Below are 27718 nucleotides of genomic sequence, written 5' to 3'. Positions count from 1 at the left end.
GACCATGACTTCTAAAAGGAACCGAAACAAACTAAAAGTTTTTTTTTTTTGTTATATCATATACCTTTTACTTTTTTTTTTCATGACTTGATCCTTTTGGTATGTGAATATGAAAGAAACAATAATATTAACAGAATGGATCACATTTCTTATCAAGTGGATCTGAGTTGTCAAAATAGAGGAATAATATGATATTACAAATAAAGTGGTCAGCGTGTACAGTTAAAATCGTATACATGAAGAGAGATTCATCCCTGATTGCCTAAAAATAGGAAATACATTTCCCAGGCTACTGACCAATCACGCTATTCATTATGACACCCCCCTCTTTTTTTTCACAGCATCTTTCATAAGGCCGCGTTTTTTTTTATTTCCTTTTTTTTCTTTTCTTTTTTTTCTTTTTTTTCTTTTTTTTTCTTCTTCTTTTTTGTTATCAATACTTTTACAAATCTTTTTTTATTATTTTACTTATATCACACATCATGACGGCTGATACCACTTTGGTGCCACCTTCTAGCAATGGCATCTCTCTCAAGAAACACAATACTACTGATGATATTCAAGGATATAATGCCAACGTGTTCCCTGCCAAAAAAGAACAAATGGTTCAAGTATGTGCCCATCTGGAAACTACTGGTTTTATCCCTGAATCTTTTTTACAAAATGAAGTGAATTGGTTTTACAAGTAAGTCTAAAAAAAAAGAATAAATGGAAAATAGAGTGGTTGATTTTCTTTGTTCATTTAGTAACCTTGGGATTGATGACGACTACTTCCGTCTGGAATCTGTTGAAACCATTGCAAACCATATTATGGCTCTTTATGGTGCCAAGATTGATGCGTTTACCAAACAAAATAGTGGCCTAGATATTCAACTTGAAAAAGAAAATGAAAATTCATCTGTATATATTCATTCTTCTAAACCTGGTATCTCACAATTGGCAGGACCTCAATATGAAAAAAAGTAAGTACGGAACAATAGGAAAGATGAGGATGATATTTTTTTTATTTAATAATGTTTTTTTTTTTTTATAATTTAGAATTGATGATAAATTCCTTGATTCATCAGTGGCTAATCATGCTTATCGGGTGGAATCCTATCGTTCCAATGGTACTGTTGCTTCTGATATTTCCTCCCAACTCCGGTGTTATTTTGTTACCAAATGTCAATTTGTGAATCCTAATCCTACTCCTGAACAAGAAACTGATATTAATCAAGTGGCAGATAAGAGTTTCCTTTTGAAAGCTACTGAATATACTCGTGAAACTTATCAAGAAGTCATGCGTAGTGTCTTGCAACGTACTGGTCCTGTCATTGAAGTATTTGAAGTCCAAGGTACACGCGAACATCGACTTGTTATTGGTTATCGTCAACGCAGCACACAAGGTTTCTTCTCTGCCATGTCTGATCTCTACCATTTTTATGACCTGTATTCCTCAAGAAAATATGTGGGTAAGTTATCAAAAGGAAATATCTAATGACAAAAAAGGAAGGGAGAGTACTGATTGGCGTCATCTTTCTTTCTTTTTTTTTTTTTTAATAGAACAATTTTCCAATGGTGTTACTATTATGGGTCTTTATCTCAAACAATTGCCTTCATCTAAAGCTTTACCTTTGGAACACTCAATACATCAAGTGATGAAGGAAACATCTTTGTTGTATTGTTTACCTTCGACACCTCTTCAAGGATTTTTTAAATCCAACAAGCTATCGGTACAAGAAACTGTCTATGGTTATGTCACTTGGATCTTTGCTCAACACTTTTTGAATCGGCTCGGCAAGGAATATCTTAGTCTCACCAATATCCTGGACAATTCAAATCCTATCCATGAAGAAGTTCTTGCCAAAATGAAAAAGCGTCTTCGTCAAGATACCTTTACCCGTGAATATATATTGGACATCATCAAAAGATACCCAGAACTCATCAAGTTACTTTATGCTAATTTTGCTACTGTCCATTATGTCAATCAACGTGAACAAACGCTTCAACCAACCATCTCTTATCAACGATTGACTGTTTTGGAAAACTTATCAAATGATCAATTACGAAAGAAAATCTCAACCATCACCTCCAACGCTCATGAACAACTTGTCTTTGATGCTATTCTTACTTTCAATCAACATGTGCTCAAAACCAATTTTTATCAATCCACAAAGGTAGCTCTGTCATTCCGTTTGGATCCCAATTTTCTACCTGAAATCGAATATCCCAATAAATTATATGGTATGTTCTTGGTGGTTGGCTCTGAATTCCGTGGATTCCATTTACGATTCCGTGATGTCGCTCGTGGTGGTATTCGTATCATCCGATCTCGTAACCGTGAAGCCTACTCTATCAATCAACGTACGTTATTTGATGAAAACTATGCTTTGGCAGCTACTCAACAACGCAAGAACAAGGATATTCCTGAAGGTGGTTCCAAAGGCACCATTTTATTGGACATTGATCAGCAGGATAAACCCCTCGTTGCATTTGAAAAGTATGTAGACTCTATTCTGGATCTTTTAATCGATGGCCAAACACCTGGTATCAAGGAAAAATTGGTTGATCTCACTGGCAAGCAAGAAATCCTATTCTTTGGTCCTGATGAAGGTACTGCTGATTATATGGATTGGGCTTCACAACATGCTCGACGTCGACAAGCTAGTTTTTGGAAGGCATTTACCACTGGAAAAAGTCAAAGTCTTGGTGGCATTCCTCATGACACCTATGGTATGACCACTCGATCGGTACATCAGTATGTTCTTGGTATCTATCGTACTTTCGGATTGAAAGAAGAAGAATGTACGAAGCTTCAAACAGGTGGACCTGATGGTGATTTGGGCTCGAATGAAATCAAGATCTCAAAGGACAAGACATTGGCTATTGTAGATGGATCTGGCGTACTTTATGATGCTCAAGGGATTGATAGGGAAGAACTTTTACGTTTGGCAAACCATCGTTTGATGATCAGTAACTTCAATATTGATAAACTTTCTTCTCAAGGTTTCCGTGTATTGGTGGATGAAAATAATGTCAAGTTACCTAACGGTGAATTAATTGAAAATGGTCTTTCTTTCCGCAACACTTTCCATACCAATCCATTGGCCTCTGCTACTGTATTTGTTCCTTGTGGTGGTCGTCCTGAATCCGTTGATCTGTATAACGTCAAGAAACTTGTGGACAAGGACGGCGTTCCTCTTTTCAAATATATTGTGGAAGGTGCAAATCTCTTCTTTACTCAAGATTCTCGTTTGCGATTGGAAAAACAAGGTGTAGTTATCTTCAAGGATGCATCTGCCAACAAAGGGGGTGTGACCTCATCTTCTCTGGAAGTTCTTGCTGCTTTGGCATTCAACGATACTGAATTTGAAGAACACATGTGCGTCAAGGATGATCAAGTACCGGAATTTTATAAAAATTATGTCAAGGAAGTGCAACAAATCATCGAACGTAACGCGGCTGTAGAATTCGAAGCGTTATGGCGTGAACATCTCAAGACAAAGACTCCTATCTCATTGCTATCGGATGATCTGTCTACCGCCATTGTACAACTAAATGAACAACTACAAAATACTGGACTATGGGACAATAAGAACCTTCGACATGCTGTCCTACGCAAAGCATTCCCTAATCTACTATTGGAAAAAATTGGTTTGGAAACTCTTTTGAAACGTGTACCCGAAAACTATGTCAAGGCTATCTTTGGTGCCTCTTTGGCTTCTCAATTTGTTTACAAGTATGGTCCTCATCCTGATCACTTTGCCTTTTTTGAATTCATGCGTGAAAACTATTATAATGAATTTGATGATTAATAGATATCATAGCTGTTAAATCATTCTTTTATATATTCGTATGTCTTAGTTTAGTTGATTTAGATACATACTTCTTTTTTTTTTTATACATATATATTATGATTATTTTTATTTTTATTCTACTTGAAATCAATAAAATCTTTCCAAAGTTTGAGTATATTTGAACTATATAATGATGATGATGATGATGATATTATATAAATCAATATCATACTTTATTGTGTATGTTTTCTTGACTTTATATTTTTTTTTTCGTTTCTCTGCAAACACATAATATATCCACACAAGGTTACGGATGCACCGCAGAAAACGACCTAAAAAGGTATTCGGGAATGAAAAACGACAAGCCCGCAGCAAAAGGAAGAATAACAATAAAAAGAATTTCCTTTTCTTTTTCTTTTTTTTTTTTTTTTTTTTTTTCTCTCTCATTCTCTTTTTGTCTCCTATTCAACATATACCATGGATCCAGCTTCTATTGAAAAGATACGACAAGAGAAAAAGGCGCTCAAGGAAGAAAAAAGAAGGTTGAAAAAACAACAAAATCCATCAGGTCCTCCTTCTCCTCCTCCTCCTTCACCTTTCAAGCGTACGTGGCGATCCACTTCAGCGCGATCTATCTCTGGTCGTGCTACCATTACTATCATGTCTTACAATGTAAGTGATCCATATTTGTAGTTAGGCCTCATATTGATATTCTTTCTATATTACTTTCTTATATGATATGCTTGACTTTTTTCTTTTTTTTATCTTTTGTGATGTTATAACCGGTTCTTTTTTTTTTTTTTTTTTTTTAGATTCTGGCACAAACACTCTGTCAAAGATGGATTCATCCTACTGCTGGAGATATGCTCAAATGGGTAAGAGGGAAAGTAAAAGGGAGAGTAAAAATAGGATAAACTGATTCACTGTCTCTTTTTATTTTTGGATTTGTTGTATAATAAATTTAGAAAACTCGTCGTCGAATGATTATGGAAGAAATAGCACTTTATCAACCTGACTTGATGTGTTTACAAGGTAAAGAGAGGATGGATGATGATTATGCATAATATCATTATAAATATTTGACTAATATGACTTTGTTTTTTTTGTTGGTAGAGGTGGATAACTATGAGGAATTTTACAAAGAGTCGCTGAAGAAGTTAGGGTAAGTTAGAAACGATGGGGAATGTCATATATGTATGTCTTGAAAAGAATAGGAGTGAAGAGTAACAAGATGGGATCAGCTATATTGATGTTTGTCTTTTTTTTTTTTTTTAAAGATATGAAACGATCTTCCACAAACATGAAACAAAACGACATGGGTGCCTGATTGGATATCAAAGCAAAACATGGAAACCTATGACATATCGTACTATAGACTATGATACCGATACATCAAGCAAACCAACGCAAATTACTGGGAATATTGGACAACTATTGGCATTGGCTTTCCGAAACGAGAATGACGATTCTAATGGAATGACATATTCTTCTACTTTGGGAGTAGTGGTGGGCAATACACATTTTTATTGGCGACCTCCATCCTCGTATGAACGATGTCGTCAAGGCTTGATCTATAGACATCATTTGATGGCATTGCAAAAGGAACTCAAAAGCAGCCACTCGGGTGAATGGGTGCCTCTTATGTTAGGTGGTAAGAATTTACAAAATATAATAATACAAAAAATGAATCAACACTTTAACACATACCAAACTTTATGTATAGACTTCAATACTCAACCATGTGATCCCTTCTATTCTATCGTGACTGGCCGAGCACTGACAGATGAACATCGATTTGTACTGAAAGCGACACAACGAGCATTTGATGATGATGATCATGATTATGAACCACAACCCAGTAGCAAGGATGATATTGATGCGACTATTTCGGCAGCATCAGAGACAACCTTAGAGGAAGATGGATTAATGGATATGGATGATTTAATGAGAATGATTGGACCCAAGGAGGATGAAGCAATGCAAAGTGTCTATAGTCTACACAAACAACTCTGGGATCAACAGCAAGAACAAGAAGGAATCAAGACAAATTGTGAAGAACATAATCGTTATGGGGTGGGTGAACCCGATTATACAAATGCTGCACACGTATTCAAGGGTACGTTGGATTATCTTTTTATACCTCCCCATATCACCATCATGGATGTATTGCTTTTGCCACCCAAGGACAAGATTCAACCTGCTTTACCCAACGAACATTTTGGAAGTGATCATGTTAGTCTAGTGGCCAAGATCTTATTACCTTAAAAAGAATAGATAGAATAGTAGACAAAATTGATTTTTATTATTATTATCATTGTTTGTTTTGTATACATTGACTTTCAAATAAATAGATATGATAGCAATAAATAAAGTATGATTGAATGACAAAAAAAAAAAAAGAAAAAGAAAAAAAAAACTTTAAGAGGGTAAGGATAAAAAAAAGAAGGGGAATCGGATTGAGGTATGTTTGTGTCATCTATTCCATATCTTTCGAGGGAGGAGGAGTACCAGTAGGAGAATGATGTCGAGAAGAGAACGATTGCTGTAACCATTTTTTCAAAGGGATCCACCAAGCAAATAAACAACCAGTTGGAGCATCTGATTTTGTAGTATCATGATGTGATATATGTACTTGTTTTGAAGTTTTATTGACAGCAGTTGTTTTTGATTTTGAATCTGAAGATGATGGTGATCGAGTTGTCGGTCTTGGATGTAAAAAAAAAAAAAAAAAAAAAAAAAAAAAAAAGTCAAAAAAGTGTTTTTCTTTAAAAAAAAAAAAAAGATATGTCCACTTACAAATCATCATCTTCTTCATCATGAGCATATAACATAGCAATAAGAGCACCACCAATTCCAGCACCATCTCTAGCTACTTCCAGTCGAATACGATCAGTTATTTCGGGACCAAACCAATCAGATAAAGATGTTAGAATCCTATCAGGCATTTGTGGGTACAATTCAAAGGTGGATCCATTGATACCAATCACAATGGGTTCTTTTGGATCTTGAAATAAGTCATATTGTTGTTCAATAAGTGAAGCCAAAGCTGCACCAGCCAATTTCGCGCCACGGGTAGCCACTGATCTGCACAATTCAGTCATTGTTGTCAAGTCTTTTTCTGTAGGTTGATAATGAATAGGAGTATCAAAAGTAAACATGGAGGCAAAATGCTGTAGTCGAACTTCCAATGCATCAGCCGATCGACTATATTTAGAAAAAAAAAAAAAAAAAAAAAAAACTTAAAATGGTTTTTCACTTTTTTTTTTTTTTTTTTTTTTTTACCTTTCCAAATCACTGAGTTGAGAAGATTCAAAACTATACATATCCTTGAATTCAAGTGGAATATGACCATCAAATAAATATTTTTCCTTGACCAATTCCAAAGCAGCCAATCGGACTAGTTCTCCTAAGTAAGCACCACTCATCATTTTTTCATATAATTGAAATTCAGGTTGATTGTGATTGGCATCCAATAGACGATCAAACCGATTCAAAGGCAAATAAGCATCACTTCCAAATATATCGATTTCTGTATTGACCAACATTTCGGCATCATCTTGATAAAGCGAATGATCTTTGTTCAATTTCACCATTTTCGATACCTTTTCTGGATAAGCAGCATTGGTTCCAGTTCCATAAATAAATCCAATACGAGCTTTGGGATCGTTATATGCATGAGCCACAAGGACACCAACAGTATCATTGATCAAAGCCGTCACCTTGACTTTGACATTCTAACTCCAGGAGGAAGGAAAAAATGACTTTTAATATATTTCATTATATCATTCAAAAAAAAAAAAATGAGACTTACCTTTCTTTGGAAAGCTTCCATAAATAACGTTTTCAAATCTTGACCTTCAATTCCTTTCAAGTCAAATCCTTTACCCATACGAAGAATCTTGCCATCAGATACACTGGTTTGACTATTTCAGAGAAAAAAAAAGAGAGAGAGAGAGAAAAAAGAAAGTAATGTCAATTAGTCTTATGAGGAAACAGTAATGTCATTATGCACCCCTCTCTTCAAACATGCGCACACACACACATATATAATATATACCAATTTAGATCATGCATCAATGAATATACCTATTTCTCCCTGTTTGTGTTGCTCCACACTGATTGTTTCCTTTTTTTTCTTCCCCCCTTATTTCCATTTTTGACTTACTCAATAGGGAAACTCCAAGACACGCCCATAGATAAACTTGAAGTGGTAGTATCCAAATGATATTCTTTGAGTAATAAATCTACAGTATCCACCATCCAATCAAAGAAAGGTTCAATTTCACCAGTACGAAGAGGATCTGTCATGGGAATAGATCTTTTGACTTCATTGACCTTGACTTGACCTTGACCCAAAAGTTCAACAGCACATACACGTAAAGTACTTCCACCTATATCCAATGCTAAAAACGTACCTTTTTCTTGTCCAGTTGGTAATCGTGTGACATAAGAAGGAATCATAGTAGCCAACCCTTTGGCTTCAGCAGTATTGAGACCCTGTTCATATTCTTGTTTGAATCCATTAACAATGGCCTGAAACTGATCTTTGGTGAGATTGAAACTTGACTTGATGGCATCCAATGATGACATGATGGGAGAAGAATAAATAAATAAATAAAAGAATAAAGGAAGTAAAGAAAAAAAGAGTGTGTATGTGTGTGTTAACTTTACGTAATAAACTTGGGTGAGAAAAACAAAAATAAAGGAAAGGAAAGAAAAGAAAAGAAAGAATATATATATATATATATATATATATAAAAAGAACAAAAAAAAAAATTGGAAAAGTGGAGAACAAGAAAAAGGATGATTTTTATATTATTTGAAGAACGGACTTTTTCAATTTATTCTATAATAGTAAGAATGATACAAAAAATCAATCAATATATATATATAGGAGGAGGAAGAGGAGGAAGAGGAGAAGAAAGCCACTGATTTGTCAGATGAGTAGGATGAGAGAAAAATAGTAGTACAAAGTAACCAGAAACAGGTTGAGTAATCAATAGGGTCCCTTTTTGTCCTACATTTCATTGTGGCAAAAGATAGATATAGATTTGTATACAATTAAGAGAAACCCTGTCATATTGAAACGTAATGTTTCTATTTTTTTGTGTGTGAGAAAAAAATAATCATTTTTTTTTATTATGTAACAAATAGGATGTGACAAAAAGTATAAGGGATAACTACAAAATAGGGTTCAACTGATAAAAAAAAAAAAACAAATAATCCTTATTATAATCTAATCTATTTTATTCATGAGGAGCATTCATAGGGGTCTTTGGGCGACTACTACTACTACTAGTAGAAGTTGATTTCAATTTTTTGACTCCACCTAAAAGAAAGAAACAAAAAATTTATATTTTTATTATCTATTTTTTTTTTTTTAAATATACATATAATATTATTATTTGTTTACCTTGTAATCCAAGATTTTCACTACCAATCAATACTTGATGAACATGTTCAATGGATTTGAAATATTTCACTGTCTAATTACAATCAATAAAAAAAAAAAAAGAAATTCATATTATTAGGAGATGACCAATAACATGATACTTAGTGTCACCTAGTCCCGTCCTTTTCCCTCCCTTCTTTTTTTTTTCCCTATCCAAGACCCTTATGTAACTTACTTTGACATGAAGTTCAAGGGTCGAATCTTCATCACAAACAATCAACCCCTTGGGATGAAGTTGGATAGAACTGACAGTCCCCATATGATTCACTCCGTCTTCAATACATTTGGCTAACGCAATAGACTTAAAAAAAAAAAATAGGAGTATATATAGTCAATAACATCGTCATCATATATATTATATATTATAACTATTATTATTATTACCTTGTGAGCACCAGTGATGATCACTACTACTTCTCGGGCATCCATCACAGTACTATCATAATTTAAGTATGAATACAAACAATCATCATCCATATATATATATCTATAGACTTACGCTACACCGACAGTCAAAGCTAATTTGGGTACCTTATTGACATCACCATCAAAGAATCGAGCATTGGCAATAATAGTTTCATAAGCGAGTGTCTTGACACGAGTACGAGAAGTTAAAGAAGAACCAGGTTCATTGAAAGCAATATGACCATCAGGACCAATACCACCCAAAAACAATTCAATACCACCCACAGCAGCAATATCAGCTTCATACTTTTTACATTCTTCATCCAAATCAGGAGCATTACCATCCAAGATATGAACATTATCAGGCTTGATATCCACATGCATAAATAAATTTTTCCACATAAAAGAATGATAAGATTCAGGATGATCTCGAGGTAATCCTACATATTCATCCATATTGAATGTCACCACATGTTTAAAACTGATTTCCCCAGTCTTGTATAATTCCACTAGTTTTTTATATACTCCAATAGGTGATGATCCAGTCGGTAATCCCAATACAAATGGTCGTTCTTCAGTAGGCTTAAATTGATTGATACGTTCTTTGATATAGTTGGCTATATAAAAATTAAAAAAAAAAAAAAAGATGTATGAGCCTAATTTTTCTTTTTCGTTCGTTGATCCTCGTATTTCTTTTTTTTTTTTAAAAAAAAAAAAAACAAAACAAAATAATAATAATAATAATAATAATCAAATAATAATAATACTAATAATAATCTTACCGATATAATCGCTCACTTCAGTATGGTCTTCACGAATAATTAGTCTCATAGTGATGTACGTTTATTGTAATAATAATAATGATAAAAAAAAAAAGGTAAAAAGATAGTTGGAGAAAGAAAGAAAAAAAAAAAAAAGAAAGAAGGAAGAAAAGAAAAAAAAATGTAAAACCAAAAGAAATACCTTTTTTTCTCTCTCAACCTGATCTTTTCATCTCCGTCACTTTTTTTTTCATTTTCTGTATCAATAGTAGGAAACTGGTCATTCTTTCACTTTTGACTTTGTTCATTTTTATTCTAGTACACTATGAATCTTATATTCCCACACATACATTTATTATTATCATAAGTTTTTTTTTTTGTTTTTGTTTTTTTTATTTAAATATTTCATAATCAAGTAGCATAAAATGATTGGCTTTCGCTGATTACATAAACATTTTGGAAGACCCTGTCAAGTTTTTGATCAGATTGCTGCTCTTCAATATAAAAAAAAAAACTCATGATTTCTCTTTCACACTCACTCCTTAAACTGAGACGGGTCCTTGAAGCGGCAAAAAAAAAAAAAAAATATTAAGACAACCGGAAAAAAAACATTCCGGTACGTTGTAGGAAAATAAAACGAAGGGGAAACTCTTTTTAATGCATAGGATAATGATCAATGTTTGAAACACCGCTTTGAGTTTTAGATCAACAAGGTAGATCCTTTTTTTTATTGTATTGTTACATACCCCTCCTTAGCTGTTGATATCATTTTTTGATTTTTCAAAATCAAACTGTGATTTTTTTTAGACTGTAATATCAGTGTAACACTGGCAATTTTATTTTGTCTGGACCGCGCAAAAATGAAAAAAGTCCTTTTTTTTTTTACTCTTTCTTTTTTTTTTTTTTTTCTTCTTCTTCTTCTCTCTCTTTATATACCCTCTTTCCTAACTTAATCCTCCACCTATCCCCCCTCCTCTCCCTTATTTCTCCTTTATACGTGCAATTATTTTGTATTCTTGATTTCATATATTTCCCGTCATCTTTTCAACTTGGCTCAGTGAGTTCATTCTGTACCCTCTTTCCTTTTTTTTTAAAAAAAAAAAAATATACATATATACCATGGTATCTTCACAAAACGAAGATATTAATCTTCATACGGTACACGGAACTCGTAAAGTACATCTCATGATAAATAAAGTCATTACATTACTAATAGGGGTAACCCTCATTCTTTACTTAGGAGAAGAACAACCTTTAAGTGGTCTACAGCCCGTCTATCAAACGCCACTTGATATTCATCACTCTTCATTCTCACTTTTACCTACTCACCAAACTCATCTATTTGAATATGAAAATGAATCTACAGAAATGTTAGAACGATCTTTTAGTCGCAATAAACACGATAGTCAACCTTCTTATGATGACGATAAAACGATCATTGATAATACTCATTCAACTTCACAAGTTCAAAAAACAACTTCTTCTCGATACTCATTTTATCAACAATGGATGCGACGAAATACAAATGACTCTTCACCACGACATATTTATATTCATAAAAAATCGCCTCAACAACAACCACCTTTTTTACACAACAGTGTTTCTACTGCTAAATATAATATCTTGACATTTTTACCTAAATTCTTCTCGGTGGAATTCAGCAAATCTGCGAATCTTTTCTTTTTATTTATATCGGGAGTTCAGGTAATAAGGGATGATGACAAGGATGATGAAAACCATAAAAAAAAAGGGGTGATGGGTATCGTTTTTACGTGTTACTGTTTATATATATATACTGATTGATCTCTTTTTTTTTTTTATGATTAAAAATAGCAAATTCCAAATATCTCACCTACTTCTCGTTGGACAACACTAGTACCATTGGTGATTGTTTTATTTATCACTGCAATCAAAGAAATCTTGGAAGATTATGCAAGTAGAAAATAAATCCCCTTTCACCCCCTTTTCCTTCTCCTGTTTCTATCTAATATCCCCTTTCTTCTTTTTTTTTTTTTTTTGGTATTTTATCTTTTTTTTTAGGGTGTGCACAAATCAGATCATGAATTGAATGGACGAAAATGCAAAGTACATGAGGGTGATCGATTTGTGGAAAAAAGATGGAGTGATGTCAAAGTAGGTGATATTTGTCGTGTGGAAAGTGGTGATTTTTTCCCAGCAGATTTGATTCTTATCAGTAGTTCTGAACCTGAAGGACTTTGTTATATTGAAACAAGCAATTTGGATGGGTAACTTTATATATATATTACTAAAACAAGTTGGACTCTAATTTTTTTTTTTTTTTTTTTTTTTTTTAGTGAAGTCAATCTTAAAATCAAACAAGCTTTACCTGAAACAGCAAAGTTCATTTCTCCAAAATCATTACTTGAATTCTCTGGTGTCATACAATCTGAACATCCCAACAATCGACTTTACAATTATGATGGTACTCTTACTTTAACTTTAGATAATGGCAAAGAAAAGGATTTTCCTTTGGATCCTAGCAAACTTCTCTTACGTGGTGCTCAGTTAAGAAATACAAGTTGGATCTATGGATTAGTGATATTTACTGGTCATGAAACAAAGTTGATGTTAAACTCAAGGTAAAATACATGTGATAAAATCAAAAAAAAAAAAGAAAGTATTCATTCTTGTCTTATTTTCTATTCCAGCAAAAAACCAACAAAAGCTTCCAATGTCACTCATATTACCAATCGAAATATTTTGTATCTCTTCACTATGCTTGTTCTCATGAGTATTCTGTGCTCTGTTGGAAATTATGTGACTATGGTAAGGATTAAATAAGATCTTTTTTTTTTTTATCATTCACTAGATATTTTTCTTTTTATTTATAGAATAAACTTGGTCGAAAATTGGATTATGTAGAAATTCCTGATACGTTGAACAAGGCAAGTGAATTTGGGTTTACTATCTTGACATTTATGATCTTATTCAATAGTTTTATTCCTATAAGGTAGTAAAAAAAAAAAAAAAATGAATCAAACAAATTCAAATAAATCAACTCATCTATTTTATCAATTTAGTTTGATGGTCACCATGGAAATCGTCAAATTTGTACAATCAACGATGATAGATAATGATTTGGATATTTATCATGAAAAGACGAATACACCAGCTGTAGCACGCAGTAGCAGCTTGATTGAAGAACTTGGTCAAATCGAATATATATTCTCAGATAAGACTGGTACACTCACATGCAATGAAATGGAATTCAGAGAATGTTCAATAGCAGGACTTACTTATGCAAATCAACCCGACCCAGACAGGCGACCTACTTCAGAATATAATGACAGCAATGCACAATACTCATTCAAAGAAATGGAAGGTCATTTACGAACAGCTCCTCAAGCACCAGTAATTCATGATTTTCTGACAGCATTGATGACTTGTCATACTGTGATTCCCGAAATGAACAAGGTAGCAACAAAAGAAGAAATCATCTATCAAGCATCCTCTCCTGATGAAGCCGCTCTTGTTAAAGGTGCTAGTACTTTATTTGGATACCACTTTTATGCACGACGACCTCATTCCATTCATTGCACTATTGGTGGTGTGGAACATGAATATCAAATCCTCAACGTATGTGATTTCAATTCAACAAGAAAACGTATGTCCGTGGTACTCAAGGATCCTCAAGGTCGAATCAAACTCTATTGCAAAGGTGCAGATACAATGATTATGGAACGCTTAGCTTTGAACAATCCATATGTCAATTCAACATTATCCCATTTGGAGGTAAGACCCTTCAAAAAAAAAAAAAAAAAAAAAAAAAAAAAACAATTATGATATTTTACTGACTTTTTTTTTTTTGGTTTGGAATAAACTAGGATTTTGCTTCTGAAGGATTACGAACACTTTGTTATGCAATGAGGGAAATCAACAAGGATGAATATACACAATGGGCGCAGATTTACGAAAAAGCAGCAACTACATTGACCAATCGAGCTGAAGCATTGGATAATGCGGCAGAAATGATCGAACAAAACATGTCACTGGTAGGTGCAACAGCCATTGAAGATAAATTACAAGAAGGTGTTCCTGATACCATCCACACCTTACAAGAAGCTGGGATCAAGGTCTGGGTACTCACGGGTGACCGTCAAGAAACAGCCATTAATATTGGATTCAGTTGCAAGTTACTATCTGAAGAAATGGATTTGATGGTATGTTCAGCTGATGATCATGCTACCACTAGAAATATCTTGGAACAGAAAAAGGTGGAATTAGAGACTCAGAAATCAAATCACCATCAAGAAGTAAGTTAAAAAAAAAAAAAAAAAAAGACTGAAATTTAATTTATCTTTATTGTTTCATTCATTTAACCAATTCCCTTTGTTTAGCCTATGGCATTGATCATTGATGGCAAGGCGTTGACATATGCATTGGAAAAGGATTTGGAAAAGACTTTCTACGACATTGCAATCCAGTGTAAAGCGGTGATCTGTTGCCGAGTGTCTCCGTTACAGAAAGCACTTGTGGTCAAACTGGTGAAAAAGTACACAAAATCTATCCTACTTGCGATTGGTGATGGGGCGAACGATGTATCAATGATCCAGGCAGCACATGTGGGTGTGGGTATCAGTGGTGTGGAAGGACTTCAGGCTGCGCGCAGTGCAGATTTTGCCATTTCACAATTCCGGTTTCTCAAAAAACTACTTTTGGTCCATGGTGCATGGGCATATCAACGACTATCCAAAATGATCTTTTTTTATTTTTACAAGAATGTGACCCTGTATCTGACACAGTTTTGGTATGCCATCTTCAATGGTTTCTCAGGTCAAACCCTTTACGAATCTTGGACCATGTCTTGCTTCAATGTGCTTTTTACCATCTTGCCTCCCTTGGCCATAGGCATCTTTGATCAATTCACTTCTGCTCGGTTGTTGGCCAAATACCCTCAAATGTACTCTCTTGGTCAAGCCAATGAATTCTTTAATCAAAAACGATTTTGGGGTTGGATCTTGAATGCTGTCTACCACTCGGCGGTAAAGTTGTTTTTTAAAAAAAAAAAAAAAAAAAAAAAATCTGGTAGTTATCCTCTTTTTTTTTGTTATTAGGTTCTCTTTTTCTTTGGAATGGCTGCCTTCAATAATGATCAGGTATTTGTAGCTGGTTATGCTGGTGGACAATGGTGGGTGGGAACAACTATATTCAGTTCAACATTGGCCACTTTATTATGGAAAGCTGCTTTGATTACAGAGTAAGTGATATTTTTAAAATGGGGAAAAATGATAGGATGAATGAATGGATTTTTTTTTTTTTTTGGATGATAAACTAGTGTTTGGACAAAATGGACATGGATAGCTATTCCAGGATCAATGGTTATTTGGTTTATTTTCCTTCCTGTGGTATCGTATATTGGACCTTTATTACCATTTGGTATCTTTTTTGAATATCATGGGATTGTACCTGCCTTATGGGGAAATATCAATTATTGGTTATTTTTTCTTTTGATTCCATTGATTTGTGTTTTACGTGATTATCTTTGGAAATAGTAAGTGATTTTATTTTTTTTTTTTTTGTAATGTAACTAAAAAGATACTCTCTATTTTATAGTTACAAGCGAATGTATAGGGCCAAAAGTTATCATTATGTTCAAGAAATTCAAAAACTCAACTTGCCAGATTATCGACCTAGAATGGATCGGTTTCGGACAGCTGTCAACAAAGTACGCCATGTACAACGACTTAAACAATCCAGAGGTTATGCTTTCTCACAAAACGATACGGATCAAGGCAAACTTATTAGAATGTACGATACCACCCAACAAAAGCCCTCAGGATAGATCTTATACTTCTTTATATTACCACTTCTATTATCTATTTCCATTTATCATCTTTTTTTTTTTTTTACCATCATCTATTTCTTTTTGTTGTAGTTTTGCTTTATTGTATATATAGTGTACGGAAATAAAAACTATGGACTTTTTATCAATCCATATAAACTCTGCCACTTGTATTTTATGTAATGATAACGTATGAATGATGAATAAAAGTATTTATTGAATGAAAGAATATAAATTTAAAAAAAAAAATTATAAAAAAAGATATACAATGAAGAGAGAAGGGGGGGGGGGAAAGTCCTTGGAACAAGATGTATGATAAAAAAAAAAAAAAAAGAAAAGAGTAATGATGATAATATATATGTATAAACAAAAAAAAAAAGTAATAATCAAAACAATAAAAGATGAAGAGAAAGGGAAATATACTATTATGATCTATCTATCCACTACAACTGATACAAGCATCCTTGTTATCCAAAGAACAAACCATATCAGCTTCGTTTTCTTCCCTTTGTTTGAGAGCTTTGTAATCTTTGAGAGAAAGTTGATCGACAGTAAATTTGATGGCATCCACAGCAGGTCGAGTACGGAGATAATACATACCAGTCTTGAGTCCCTTCTTCCAACCATAAAAGTGCATACTTGTCAATTTGCCAAAGTTAGGTTCACCAATAAATACATTCAAACTTTGACTTTGATCAATGAAAGCACCACGATCTGCCGCCATATCAATCAAAGTTCGTTGCGAAATTTCCCATACTGTTTTGTACATTGCCTTGAGATGAGTAGGAATCTTGTGGATGTTTTGTACCGAGCCACTATCTGACATGATTTGATTCTTAACTTCTTCGTCCCAAATACCGAGTTCTACTAGATCCTTCAATAACCAAGGATTTACAATTTGGAATTCACCAGCAAGTACTCGACGAGTGTATAAATTGGATGTGTATGGTTCAAAACATTCGTTGAAACCTAGAATTTGAGATGTAGATGCTGTTGGCATGGGGGCCACCAATAAAGAATTTCGAATACCATGTTGACTAATTTTTTCCTTCAAAGCTGCCCAATCCCATAAAGACGAAGGTGTCACTCCCCACATATCGTATTGCAATTGACCCTTAGACACTGGACTTCCTTCATAAGTTTCATAAGGACCTTCTACTTGAGCCAATTCCATAGATGCTTCTAAAGCAGCATAGTAGATCGTTTCAAAGATTTGTTTATTAAGTTTCTTGGCCTCATCTGATTCAAAAGGATAACGCATCAGCATAAATGTATCCGCCAAACCTTGTACACCCAAACCAATAGGACGATGACGTTTGTTGGATCGCTCAGCTTCCACCACAGGATAATAGTTGATATCAATGATTTTGTTCAAGTTCTTGGCAATTACCTTGGTAACTTGGTGTAATTTCTTGAAATCATAATATTCACGGTTTACCACAAATGAAGGTAAAGCAATACTGGCTAGATTGCATACGGCTACTTCATCAGGACTTGAATATTCCACAATTTCGGTACAGAGATTGCTGCATTTGATTGTTCCCAAATTTTGCTGATTTGACTTACGATTGCAAGCATCCTTGTAAAGCATGAAGGGGTTACCAGTTTCCGTTTGAGCTTCCAAAATAGCATACCATAATTTTTGTGCCTTCAATGTACGACGAGCACGACCTTCACTTTCATATTTTGCATAAAGAGCTTCGAATTCTTCACCCCAGACATCTTGCAAGCCAGGAGCTTCACTAGGACAAAATAATGACCAATCACCATTTTCTTCCACACGCTTCATAAAAAGATCGGGAATCCAGAGAGCATAAAAGAGATCACGAGCACGAATTTCATCCTTTCCAACATTCTTACGAAGATCCAGAAAGGTAAAGATATCAGGATGCCAAGGTTCAAGATACATGGCAAAGGCACCAGGACGTTTATTACCACCTTGATCGACATAACGAGCAGTATTATTGAACACACGAAGCATAGGGAGAATACCATTGGAATAACCATTTGTACCAGCAATGTAAGAATCAGTTGCACGGATGTTGTGAATGTTAAGACCAATACCACCAGCAGTTTTGGAAATTTGAGCACAAACCTTGAGAGTTTCATAAATACCTTCAATAGAATCTTCCTTCATGGTGAGCAAGAAACATGAGGACATTTGTGGACGAGGAGTACCAGCATTGAATAAGGTAGGACTAGCATGAGTAAAGTATTTTTCGGACATCAAGTTGTAGGTTTCGATAGCAGAATCGATATCTTCGCCATGGATGCCAACAGCGACACGCATAATCAAATGTTGAGGACGTTCAGCCACTTTGCCATTGATTTTCAAAAGGTAAGAACGTTCCAGAGTCTTGAAGCCAAAAAAGTTATAACCAAAATCACGATCGTAGATAATAGCAGAGTTTAGACGGTCAGCATTCTTCATAACAATTTGATATGTCTTTTCGGAAATCATAGGAGATAATTTATTAGTTTTGGGATTCACATAGGTATAGAGATCTTCGACCACTTGAGAAAAGACCTTCTTGGTTTCCTTGTGTAAATTGGAAACAGCGATTCGAGCAGCCAAGATAGCATAATCAGGATGAGTTGTAGTCATATAAGCAGCAGTTTCAGCAGCAAGGTTATCCAGTTCAACAGTAGTGACACCTTGATAGACACCAGAAATGACCTAATATTAAAAAAAAAAAAAAAAAAAAAAAAAAAAAAAAAAAAAGACGAATCAATGAAACCAGTATTTTTTTTATTATTATTATTTGCTTATTCTTGAATGATTTACCTTTTGAGTAATGGCCACAGGATCAACAAAGTTGGTATCCAATCCATAGCAAAGTTTGTTGATTCTTGCAGTGATCTAAACATGAAAAGTAATGGAATTTGTTAATTAGTATAAAAGTTATGTCAAATGAACTTATTTTTACCTTATCAAAAGCGACTTGTTCTTGTCGACCGTCTATGATAAATAAAGAAAGCAAATTAGCGATATTGTGAATAATCAACCAAAAGATATTTTACATACCTCTTTTATAGACAAACATAGGCATGGTAAAGAAGAGAAAGAAGTGTATAAAATAATGTGAAACAGAACCAGTGGGATATAAAACAGAGTAACAGTAAAAAAAGAAGAATGAATAAATACACTGCTCCAAAAAAAAAAAAAAAAAAAAAAAAAAAAAAAAGATATAAAGAAATCAAAAAAAGATAGAATAAAATAGTAAAAGGAAAGGAAAAAAAAAAAAAAGAAAAAAAAATTGATTTTTATAAAAAATTCCTCTTACGCGACGACGCGAATTTTTTCAAGGTGCGATAAAAACAAGACTGCGCATCACTCATTCATTATTAATTATTAAAAAAAAAAAAAGAACACGATAAACACGACACGAACATATCATCAATACCTCCTATTCAACGATTTCTTTCTCTTTTTTTCCCAATATACATATAAAATTGCTTTTTATTAAATCATGAAACAAAGAAGATATAAAAACTAAACTAAACTATCATCATCATCATTATAGTTGTTGTTGTTGTTGTTGTTGTTGTCGTATAATCGCCATCATTTGTTCAATTTTTTGTGCAAAGGACTTTTCAGCTTCAGGAGTGATAGTGAGATGATGTTTTGCACCAAATTCACGTACTAATATTCTATAATCATTGGTTTCATAAACTGGAAGAATCGCACTAACACCAGGATGTAATTCAATGTTGAGTTGGAAAAGAGCTTTGACAACAGGCTTGACAGGTTCAGGATCAGATAGTGAGATGGTACCATGAACCGTTGTTGATGATGGAGCTGGAGTAGCAATGGGAGCTGGAGCTGGAGCTGGAGCTGGAGCAGAAGCAGGAGATGGAATAGCATATTTGGAAGCGGCAGTTCCACCACGAGAAGAAAAAAGTGAAGTTGATGATGATTGAGTTTGAGGAGCTGGTGGATTTTCTTGAAGAGGTTGAGAAGCCCACTTGGAGACTTGTTGTGATGATTGAGTTTGAGGAGCTGGTGGATTTTCTTGAAGAGGTTGAGAAGCCCATTTGGAGACTGGTTGTGATGGTTGTTTTTGAGCAGGTACTACAGGATTTTCTTGAAGAGGTTGAGATGCCCATTTGGAGACTGGTGTCGTAGGTTGTGATGGTTGCATTTGTTGTTTCTGAGGAGGTACCACAGGATTTTCTTGCAAAGGTTGAGTACCCCATCGTGAAATTGGTTTTGAAGGTGGTGGTCGACCTCCAGGAGTAGTGATTTGTCGTTGTTGTTGTTGTTGTTGAGAAGGTGCTTGAGGTGTCGAAGGTTTTGGTGCATACTTGGAAGCACCGGAGCCACCTTGTTCCCAGAATGGTGTTGATTGTAACTCGGATGAACCCCAGGCAGAATTCGTAATAGGAGGTCGTCGTGGTGCAGTTAATGGTTTACCAGTAGGTCGAAGAGCAATGTCATTGGGAAATGCTGGAGGAGGAGGAGCACTGGAAGCCTTTTTCTTCTTACCACCCCTTTTCTTCTTGCCACCACCAATAGGAGGACCGATTTTTAGTCGTTGGTTCAAGATTTGTTGTTCGTCCACAGGTTTATAATTGGCACCTTTTCGATGTAGATTTCCAGAGCCAAGACCATTTTTTGCAACCACTACATTAGGATCCAAAAGTTTTCGCCAGTCGCTAGCTTCAAAAGTCATTACTGCAGGTCCTTCGGCAGGTCTATCGTTCCAATTTGGCATACGGATCACGTCTTCTTCAGCTTCAGAACCAGTAGGTTGAGCACCCCAACTATTCATTTGTAATGGAAGATAGTCGTCGTCATCACTTTCGTCTGAACCATAGGATCCTTCAGAAGAATAGTCATCTTCGTCTTGTTCACTTGATCGACTTTGTACACTTTCGGGTATAGGAGCACCCCATCCATTTTGTGCAAGAGTAGTTTGATCCATCTATAACTTTAACAATATTGTCAAAAAAGAAAGGAAAAAAAAAAATAAAGGCACAAAATGTGTGATATAAGAAAGAAACAAAGAAGGAAGAAGAGAGAGGAAAAAAAAAAAAAAAAAAAAAGAAAAACAGAAATTTTAGTCTGACGTTCAAAAGGTCAAAAAAAAAAGTTTAAATCCAGTCTTGGGGTTATTGGATGAATTGCAATGGAAATTATTCATTGGCCTTTTTTTTTTTTTTTTTCTTCCCTTTTCCTTCCAGTTTTTTCTTTTTTTTTATGACTTTTGTTACTATACTTTACCAAACCTTCTATTGATGTATTGGAAATTCATTGTGGTTTTATATATTTTTATCTTTTTCAAGTCATGTGTAACACTCTCAACACAACTACAATGTATCAATCAATTAAACCCCTTTATAACAACTTGTCCTGCAATGGTTGTACCAACAGATCAATCTTCCATACTCTTCCCACAAGTATCCGATCTCGACTTGGTTAGTATATCAAAAAATGAACTCTTGGATTCAGTTATTATAGCTGTAGATCATGAATATCAACACCATCAGTATGATGAACAATCTCCTTTATCAACAATGTCATTTCATGGACCAACAATAAATGTACGTACAACCACGACGACAACTATTCCTTCTTCTTCCCAAACAGGATCTTCAAATGGAAATAGAAGAGTCACCATTCCGTCGTTTGAAGAATGGAAAAAACAAATACGACATAGTGAAGAAACGAATGATAACAATAAAAAACCCAAAAGAAAATCGACACGTGGCGCACCAAATCGAGGACAAGAAATGATTGATAGCGTGGATGGTGGTTTTTCCGATGATGTTGGATCAGTATTCGATAATGGAGATCCCAATGGACCTGTTTCGACTGCAGAAAATACGTACGAAGAAGGGGAATATATTGCACCTCAGAAACGACAACAAGATCAACAACAATCTAACAAGAAACAATTTGCCAAGGTACCTCTCAAATCTCTCAAGGAACGATTCAACTATGCCTGGACTATCTGTGCTGCCACTGTGCGTGATGTGAACAAGGAAGCCAGAGGTGCACAATCTATCTTATTTGAATCTAAGGATCAATATCTTTTGAACAAATGCTCAGCAGATAAGTTCGTCATCATCAATCTCTGTGAAGAAATCCTGATTGATACAATTGTTTTGGCCAACTTTGAATTCTTCTCAAGTACTTTTAAGGATTTCCGTGTCTATGTTTCCAATACTTATCCCACCAAGGATTGGCAGTTATTAGGTCAATGGCAAGCTAGAAATACTCGTGATTTACAGGTATACTCTTAGAAAAAACAAAAAAAAAAAAAAAAGAAGACGAGGTAGAGTTCTCTATCAAATGATGGTTATCAAAACAAGAGATTAACAATATCTTCTTTATTTTTTTTTAAAAAAAAAAAAGGTATTTAAAGTACAAGATAGTATTGGATGGTTCGAATATATGAAGATTGAATTCTTGACGCACTATGGTAATGAATACTACTGTCCTTTATCTTTGGTGCGTGTCCATGGAATGCCGATGATGGAATACTATAATGCTGTGGAAAGTCAAGGATTATTTGGTAATGGAGAAATCGAAAGTGTCAGTGATCAACATCTATGGCCAGCAGACGTACGCGAAGATATTATTCATCCTCAAATTGTTACCAACACTTCTGAATGGTTTCCTTCCAAAGAAGATATGGATTTCGATGATGATGTTGATACCGAAGACAATGGGACCAACGACAAGAATATAACAACTGCATTATCAGTGGATGGCGATATACATAGTTCAGAAATGACAATGGAATCAATTATAGTCACTGAGCCAGTGGACGACACAAACAAGAAATCACAACAACAAATAGCAGAATTAAACGATATGAATCAACCAGAAAACGATAACAACAGGACAACAGAGACTGAACGATCTAATTCCAATACAACAACCACAAACAACAATGATCTCTTTGAAAACAAAGATCACCATAATACTACGAATGGATTTGACTTGGAAAATGATAAAGAAATGGAATCACATGTTACATCAACAACGACATCAACTCCTGTATGGCATGACCCTGGCACGATGGATGATACTACGACTAAAATAAACAATGTTATTGATCATATTACGGTATCACATGACAGCAACCAAACTTTATCCAACAACTCCTCTTTGAATGACGACCATTTAGAATCCAAACAACAAGAAGACGATGGAACAACAATAACAGCAACAACAGCAACAACAACGACAACGATACTACCAACAACGGATGTGACAGACGCTATACCCTCTTTCTCAAATGATACTCGTATGTTACCTGACAATATCAGCAATTCAACAGATCAAAAAAATGGTGCAAATACCATCTATCCTTCAATAGTATCCCCATCTACCGTAACAGCAACAGCAACCAGCATCAACAACATGGATGACAACCGACCCAAAAACGTCCCCAATATACACAACAAAGAACCATCTACTCAAGAATCTATATACAAGATCATCATGAAACGCTTAAATGCTTTGGAAGCCAATGCCACACTATCACAACGCTACATGGATGAACAAAACAATATGCTCAATGATGTATTTACTGAAATGGAAAAAAGACATCAAGATCAACTTATTTATGTTTTGGATCGATTGAATGAAACAGCTAGTAATCGAATTGATGGAATGGTAAGAACAATATTATCAAATTTAAAAATAGATTCACTCAACCCATTTTTTTTATATATATAGAAAAGACGTTACGAGCAATCTTACGAAGAATTGAAGCATCAAATGGAATCAGATATGCGTGATATGACAGCTAAAATCAGTATTTTGACGGATCAGGTATATATTTAAGAAAACAACAATATGACTTATATACTCATCTCTTTTTTTTTTTTTTCTATTGATACTTGAACTTGTGATAGATCTCCTTTGAAAAACGGGTATCAATGGCGCAGTTGGCTGTGATCATTACTCTCTTTGTCTTCTTGGCTCTTTCTCGAGGTACACTCAGCACGTTATCACCTATCATGATTGCTCAAGCAGAAGAACGAAAACGGCGTGAATCAGATGCAACAACGACAAAATCTTCAGTGGATGGAAATTATGGATCAAAGCGATATCAGACCAGTAGTCATCGTCGGGATGGCCAATCATCATCTTCTTCTTCGACATCATTATCAACTGCAGCATCTGTCGCGGCCATGACAAGAAAAAAATTAGACTCATCAAGTTTATCATTATCATTGCCCACTAAAATCAAACTAGATATGGATGGTAGAAAAGCAGCTTCTTTAGATGCACTGAAACTTCATCTTGCTCAACAAACTGACTTGTTACCCAAACATATATCACAATCTACCTCTCAGCCTCCACCATCTTCAACGCAGCAATCAGAGCAACCAGGATCTTTATCATCAACTGTTCCATTAGCAACAACTACATTGGCTACACCATTACTTGCGGAGGATCGACAAACGACGTCAAAACCCCAGCGGTCTATTTCATTACAAGATATCACGAAGTGTACAGATACAATAGATGCGAAAGTCAACACAGAACAAGATGATTCTAATGGAAAAATGAATGAAAATAATACCGGCTATTACCAACAGCGCCAAGTACAGCAGCATACGATACAGGATAAGGATATAGATGATGATGATAACAGGAAGCGGGATGGGCGTTTACGACCTCACAATACGAATATTGAAAATAGTGGACTTGAAAACGAAAGTATAGGATCCAAATCTATTCGATCACCATTAACAGAGTCATCTTTGGTATTTGACAACCCATCTGAACGTCTACGGCAACAACAACCAAACGAACAAGCTATCTCCTCCTCATTGACTCAAAACAAATGATACCCTTTGTGATGGAATATTTATTTAGGATTATATAGTTTTTTTTTTTTTTTTTTTTTTTTGAATAGTATATTAGTTGCATGACTGATTAATTATTGTTGTTTTGTTTTTACCATACACGCTAATAAAAACGACTCAAAAAAGATCAAGGTCGCGGCGTTTCAAACATACTTTGTACTTTTTTTTTTTAGTATATCTCTTTCCTTCGACACCTTTTTTTTTCACTTTTATCATTACTTTGTCACAACTTATCTATTACCCAAATGGAAAACAGTAAGCTGCAAAAAAAAATTATAATGACATATAATGATGCCATTTTTTCAGTTTCTTCTTGCACTTTATTGACTATCCGTTAAATACAATTGTAATAATTAGGACAAGTACAGCCAACTCCACCTGTAGGTCATCGACCAAGTTCATATGATATGCCTACTGTTATAGTTGTTGTAAGTAAACAAAATGACCAAAAAAAAAAGACTTCCTCTTCCTTTTCTTTTTTTTTTTTTTTTTTTGTTTGTTTTTGTCTTTTCTCTCATGATGAATATTCTGCATAGTATACTTTGGTGATTATTCTAGGCATTGGGTTATGCTTCTGTCTTCGAAAAGCAAACCGACTAGTACCTAATAAGTACAGCTTCCCAATGATGTTACGAAGCAGTGGCAACCGAGCACAACAATGGACTGAAAGGGATGAGCTAGAAGATGAAGAGTCACGACAAGGCTTATTAAATGATTTTGAAGACCAAGACGATATGGAAGATGACGAACAAGGTAAAAGAACAAATTATATATATATATATATCTATTATATATTATATACACAAATGGGTAAATGCATTGACTTAATTTATATATATATATATATATTACTATTAGTATATGCTCAAAGGCACAACCCAGTCATAACAACTAATATCAAGACCAGTAATAGGCCGGATGACAATGACGACAGTGATGGTTTTGGTGATTTGCAGACTGTATCAAACAAGACATCAAATGCATTCGTGGTATCAATGGACGATGATGAAATGGATGATGACGACAATGTTAACGGACAATCAATTAATACTCAAGTAAAGAAATCAGTATGATATGATACTTGATTTATTACTGCAGACATTAATTCATAGTTGTAGTTGTAGTTTTATATGATATTTCATTCATTCTTTTTCTCTTTGTTATATAAATACAATAAAAAAGAAAAATAGTTTCATTGGATTCGATTGGATAGTTGATGTATGCAAGTGTTGATGTCTATATCATGCATGGAGAACATATAAGCGACGGTGATTGAAAAAATCAACCTTTTGGCGAATCACCTGCTCCTTTTTTTTTGTTTTCTTGATTTATGTTTGTCTTTTTTTTCCTCACACGATTCTTTTTCTTTTGTTTTTTTTTCTTTTATATACAAATTTACTAACAATAACGAAAAAGAAAGAGTATGTCCATACCATTATCACCATCTACTGACTTCTCTTTTGGACAATGGTTCACTACTCTTTTTGAGAAAAGAATTCAATCTTCGTCTACCAGCACTACAAGCAACACCAAAAGTCAATCAGTACAACCTAAAAGTAGGTAAGTGGGTAAATAGACAATCTTTTTATTGTGCTTTTATTAACTCTTTTTTTTTTTTAGTAGTGGTAGCGGTGCAACTGTTAATCATGATATTACCACTAATGACCATCCTACAATATATTGGGTTGATTGGTTTATTAGTTTGAAAGGAAATGATTATTTTTGTAAAGTGGATGATAGTTTTATTGCGGATCGATTTAATTTAGTCAAATTGGAAGAATGTATTCCTCGTTATTACCTTGAAGCTTTGGATATGATGACTGACAATTTTGGTAAGTTTCAAGTGGGAAAAATTCACAACATCTGCTGATATTTTGTTACTCCTCTCTCTCTCTCTCTCTCTCTTGTCATATTTTGCCATTCAAGATCCGACAGCATATTAATCTTTTTTTTGTTTTTTTGATTAGATTATCGCGAATATGATCAAACGACAAGAATTGAAATTGAAAAGATGGCTATGCATTTATATGGGTTGATTCATGCAAGATTTATTCTTACCAATACGGGAATGGCAAAGATGGTAAAAAAAAAAAATAAATAAAACCATTTATCATTATCCTTATTTTTCTCATCCATTTCAATAATGATAGATGATCAAATATAAACAAGCAATTTATGGCACATGTCCTCGATATTATTGTAAACATCAAGCTCTTTTACCTATTGGATTATCGGATCAACCTTTTACGCATACCATCAAATTATATTGTCCACAATGTGAAGATGTTTACAATATATATTCCTCTCAACATGCCTCTATGGATGGTGCTTATTTTGGTACAACTTTTGCTCATCTTTTTTTACAAACACATCCTTCCTTATTACCAATGAAATCCAGTGATCATTATGTACCACGAATATTTGGATTCAAAATCATGAACAACAAAAAAAATAATACCTCTTATATTCCCAACTCTCGTTTAGTACCCAGTTGATTATACTATTTTAATAAAAATACCCGTCTCTTGATGATCTTCATATTTGTTTTACTTGTTTTGGCTTTTTACGGATTACTTTATATAGATCATTGAATAGTAAATAGATTGACCACAAATCTGATTGTGTCCCCTATGACGATATTATCTTGTTCTTGGAATTCTTTTTGTTATCATTCATAATATATATTAAAGTG

General features: G+C 34.3%; 10 protein-coding genes across 10 annotated transcripts; 6 read left to right on the top strand and 4 right to left on the bottom strand.

Annotated features, from left to right (window-relative positions):
• Positions 1-439: 439 nt before the first annotated feature.
• BX664DRAFT_302309 (Glutamate/Leucine/Phenylalanine/Valine dehydrogenase-domain-containing protein) lies at positions 440-3794 on the top strand (the record flags this gene model as incomplete). The annotated part of the gene is made up of 4 exons (XM_051542424.1): positions 440-685; positions 747-962; positions 1039-1451; positions 1543-3794. The coding sequence occupies exons 1-4, from the start codon at positions 483-485 to the stop codon at positions 3792-3794; spliced, it is 3084 nt and encodes a 1027-aa protein (XP_051397074.1). The 5' UTR covers positions 440-482.
• A 442-nt stretch (positions 3795-4236) lies between these two features.
• BX664DRAFT_340624 (Endonuclease/exonuclease/phosphatase) lies at positions 4237-6159 on the top strand. Its single transcript, XM_051546853.1, has 6 exons — positions 4237-4448; positions 4589-4651; positions 4742-4808; positions 4890-4938; positions 5054-5427; positions 5500-6159. Exons 1-6 carry the CDS (start codon positions 4254-4256, stop codon positions 6039-6041), a joined length of 1290 nt encoding a protein of 429 aa, XP_051397073.1. The 5' UTR covers positions 4237-4253; the 3' UTR covers positions 6042-6159.
• A 409-nt stretch (positions 6160-6568) lies between these two features.
• On the bottom strand, positions 6569-8366 carry BX664DRAFT_268967 (uncharacterized protein; the record flags this gene model as incomplete). The annotated part of the gene is made up of 4 exons (XM_051541030.1): positions 6569-6980; positions 7059-7510; positions 7588-7699; positions 7942-8366. The coding sequence occupies 4 exons, from the start codon at positions 8364-8366 to the stop codon at positions 6569-6571; spliced, it is 1401 nt and encodes a 466-aa protein (XP_051397072.1).
• Positions 8367-9142: 776 nt separating this feature from the next.
• Positions 9143-10464, bottom strand: BX664DRAFT_269071 (glucosamine-6-phosphate isomerase; the record flags this gene model as incomplete). The annotated part of the gene is made up of 5 exons (XM_051541034.1): positions 9143-9262; positions 9404-9529; positions 9613-9664; positions 9728-10250; positions 10416-10464. 5 exons carry the CDS (start codon positions 10462-10464, stop codon positions 9143-9145), a joined length of 870 nt encoding a protein of 289 aa, XP_051397071.1.
• A 1439-nt stretch (positions 10465-11903) lies between these two features.
• BX664DRAFT_268350 (uncharacterized protein) lies at positions 11904-16197 on the top strand (the record flags this gene model as incomplete). Its single annotated transcript, XM_051540995.1, has 12 exons — positions 11904-12098; positions 12228-12330; positions 12451-12640; positions 12710-12994; positions 13064-13181; positions 13247-13365; positions 13436-14147; positions 14240-14668; positions 14753-15397; positions 15470-15612; positions 15691-15906; positions 15969-16197. The coding sequence occupies 12 exons, from the start codon at positions 11904-11906 to the stop codon at positions 16195-16197; spliced, it is 3384 nt and encodes a 1127-aa protein (XP_051397070.1).
• A 356-nt stretch (positions 16198-16553) lies between these two features.
• On the bottom strand, positions 16554-19350 carry BX664DRAFT_285606 (ribonucleoside-diphosphate reductase large chain). Its single transcript, XM_051541677.1, has 4 exons — positions 19223-19350; positions 19125-19156; positions 18983-19057; positions 16554-18874 (listed from the first exon to the last, which is right to left on the bottom strand). The coding sequence occupies exons 1-4, from the start codon at positions 19245-19247 to the stop codon at positions 16634-16636; spliced, it is 2373 nt and encodes a 790-aa protein (XP_051397069.1). The 5' UTR covers positions 19248-19350; the 3' UTR covers positions 16554-16633.
• Positions 19351-19653: 303 nt separating this feature from the next.
• Positions 19654-21230, bottom strand: BX664DRAFT_340617 (uncharacterized protein). The gene has a single exon (XM_051546852.1). The coding sequence runs from the start codon at positions 21120-21122 to the stop codon at positions 19716-19718; it is 1407 nt and encodes a 468-aa protein (XP_051397068.1). The 5' UTR covers positions 21123-21230; the 3' UTR covers positions 19654-19715.
• A 484-nt stretch (positions 21231-21714) lies between these two features.
• BX664DRAFT_268832 (UNC-like C-terminal-domain-containing protein) lies at positions 21715-23887 on the top strand (the record flags this gene model as incomplete). Its single annotated transcript, XM_051541020.1, has 3 exons — positions 21715-22431; positions 22556-22925; positions 23352-23887. The coding sequence occupies 3 exons, from the start codon at positions 21715-21717 to the stop codon at positions 23885-23887; spliced, it is 1623 nt and encodes a 540-aa protein (XP_051397067.1).
• A 1368-nt stretch (positions 23888-25255) lies between these two features.
• Positions 25256-26226, top strand: BX664DRAFT_195522 (uncharacterized protein). Its single transcript, XM_051540088.1, has 3 exons — positions 25256-25454; positions 25563-25779; positions 25885-26226. The coding sequence occupies exons 1-3, from the start codon at positions 25434-25436 to the stop codon at positions 26097-26099; spliced, it is 453 nt and encodes a 150-aa protein (XP_051397066.1). The 5' UTR covers positions 25256-25433; the 3' UTR covers positions 26100-26226.
• A 478-nt stretch (positions 26227-26704) lies between these two features.
• On the top strand, positions 26705-27521 carry BX664DRAFT_269017 (casein kinase II, regulatory subunit; the record flags this gene model as incomplete). The annotated part of the gene is made up of 3 exons (XM_051541032.1): positions 26705-26858; positions 26994-27106; positions 27177-27521. Coding segments are annotated over 3 exons (612 nt in total), but the record flags the coding sequence as incomplete, so codon positions are not given.
• Positions 27522-27718: the final 197 nt, after the last annotated feature.

The sequence above is a fragment of the Halteromyces radiatus genome, assembly GCF_025201355.1.
Source record: "Halteromyces radiatus strain CBS 162.75 chromosome Unknown BX664scaffold_8, whole genome shotgun sequence".
NCBI lineage: Eukaryota > Fungi > Mucoromycota > Mucoromycetes > Mucorales > Cunninghamellaceae > Halteromyces > Halteromyces radiatus.
The sequence above is the reverse complement of the archived record's forward strand: the minus strand, read 5'-3'. Positions and strand labels throughout refer to the sequence as shown.

Coding starts and splice junctions, on each gene's coding strand:
- BX664DRAFT_285606 (XM_051541677.1), bottom strand. CDS start 19,247: ATGCCTATGTTTGTCTATAAAAGAG. Junction 19,058..19,124: donor AACAAGTCGCTTTTGATAAG/GTAAAAATAAGT, acceptor TTTCATGTTTAG/ATCACTGCAAGAATCAACAA. Junction 18,875..18,982: donor CTGTGGCCATTACTCAAAAG/GTAAATCATTCA, acceptor TTTTAATATTAG/GTCATTTCTGGTGTCTATCA.
- BX664DRAFT_340617 (XM_051546852.1), bottom strand. CDS start 21,122: ATGGATCAAACTACTCTTGCACAAAATGGATGGGGTGCTCCTATACCC.
- BX664DRAFT_195522 (XM_051540088.1), top strand. CDS start 25,434: ATGCCTACTGTTATAGTTGTT. Junction 25,455..25,562: donor TGCCTACTGTTATAGTTGTT/GTAAGTAAACAA, acceptor TATTCTGCATAG/TATACTTTGGTGATTATTCT. Junction 25,780..25,884: donor TATGGAAGATGACGAACAAG/GTAAAAGAACAA, acceptor TATTACTATTAG/TATATGCTCAAAGGCACAAC.
- BX664DRAFT_340624 (XM_051546853.1), top strand. CDS start 4,254: ATGGATCCAGCTTCTATTGAAAAGATACGACAAGAGAAAAAGGCGCTC. Junction 4,809..4,889: donor TGACTTGATGTGTTTACAAG/GTAAAGAGAGGA, acceptor TTTTGTTGGTAG/AGGTGGATAACTATGAGGAA. Junction 5,428..5,499: donor GGTGCCTCTTATGTTAGGTG/GTAAGAATTTAC, acceptor CTTTATGTATAG/ACTTCAATACTCAACCATGT.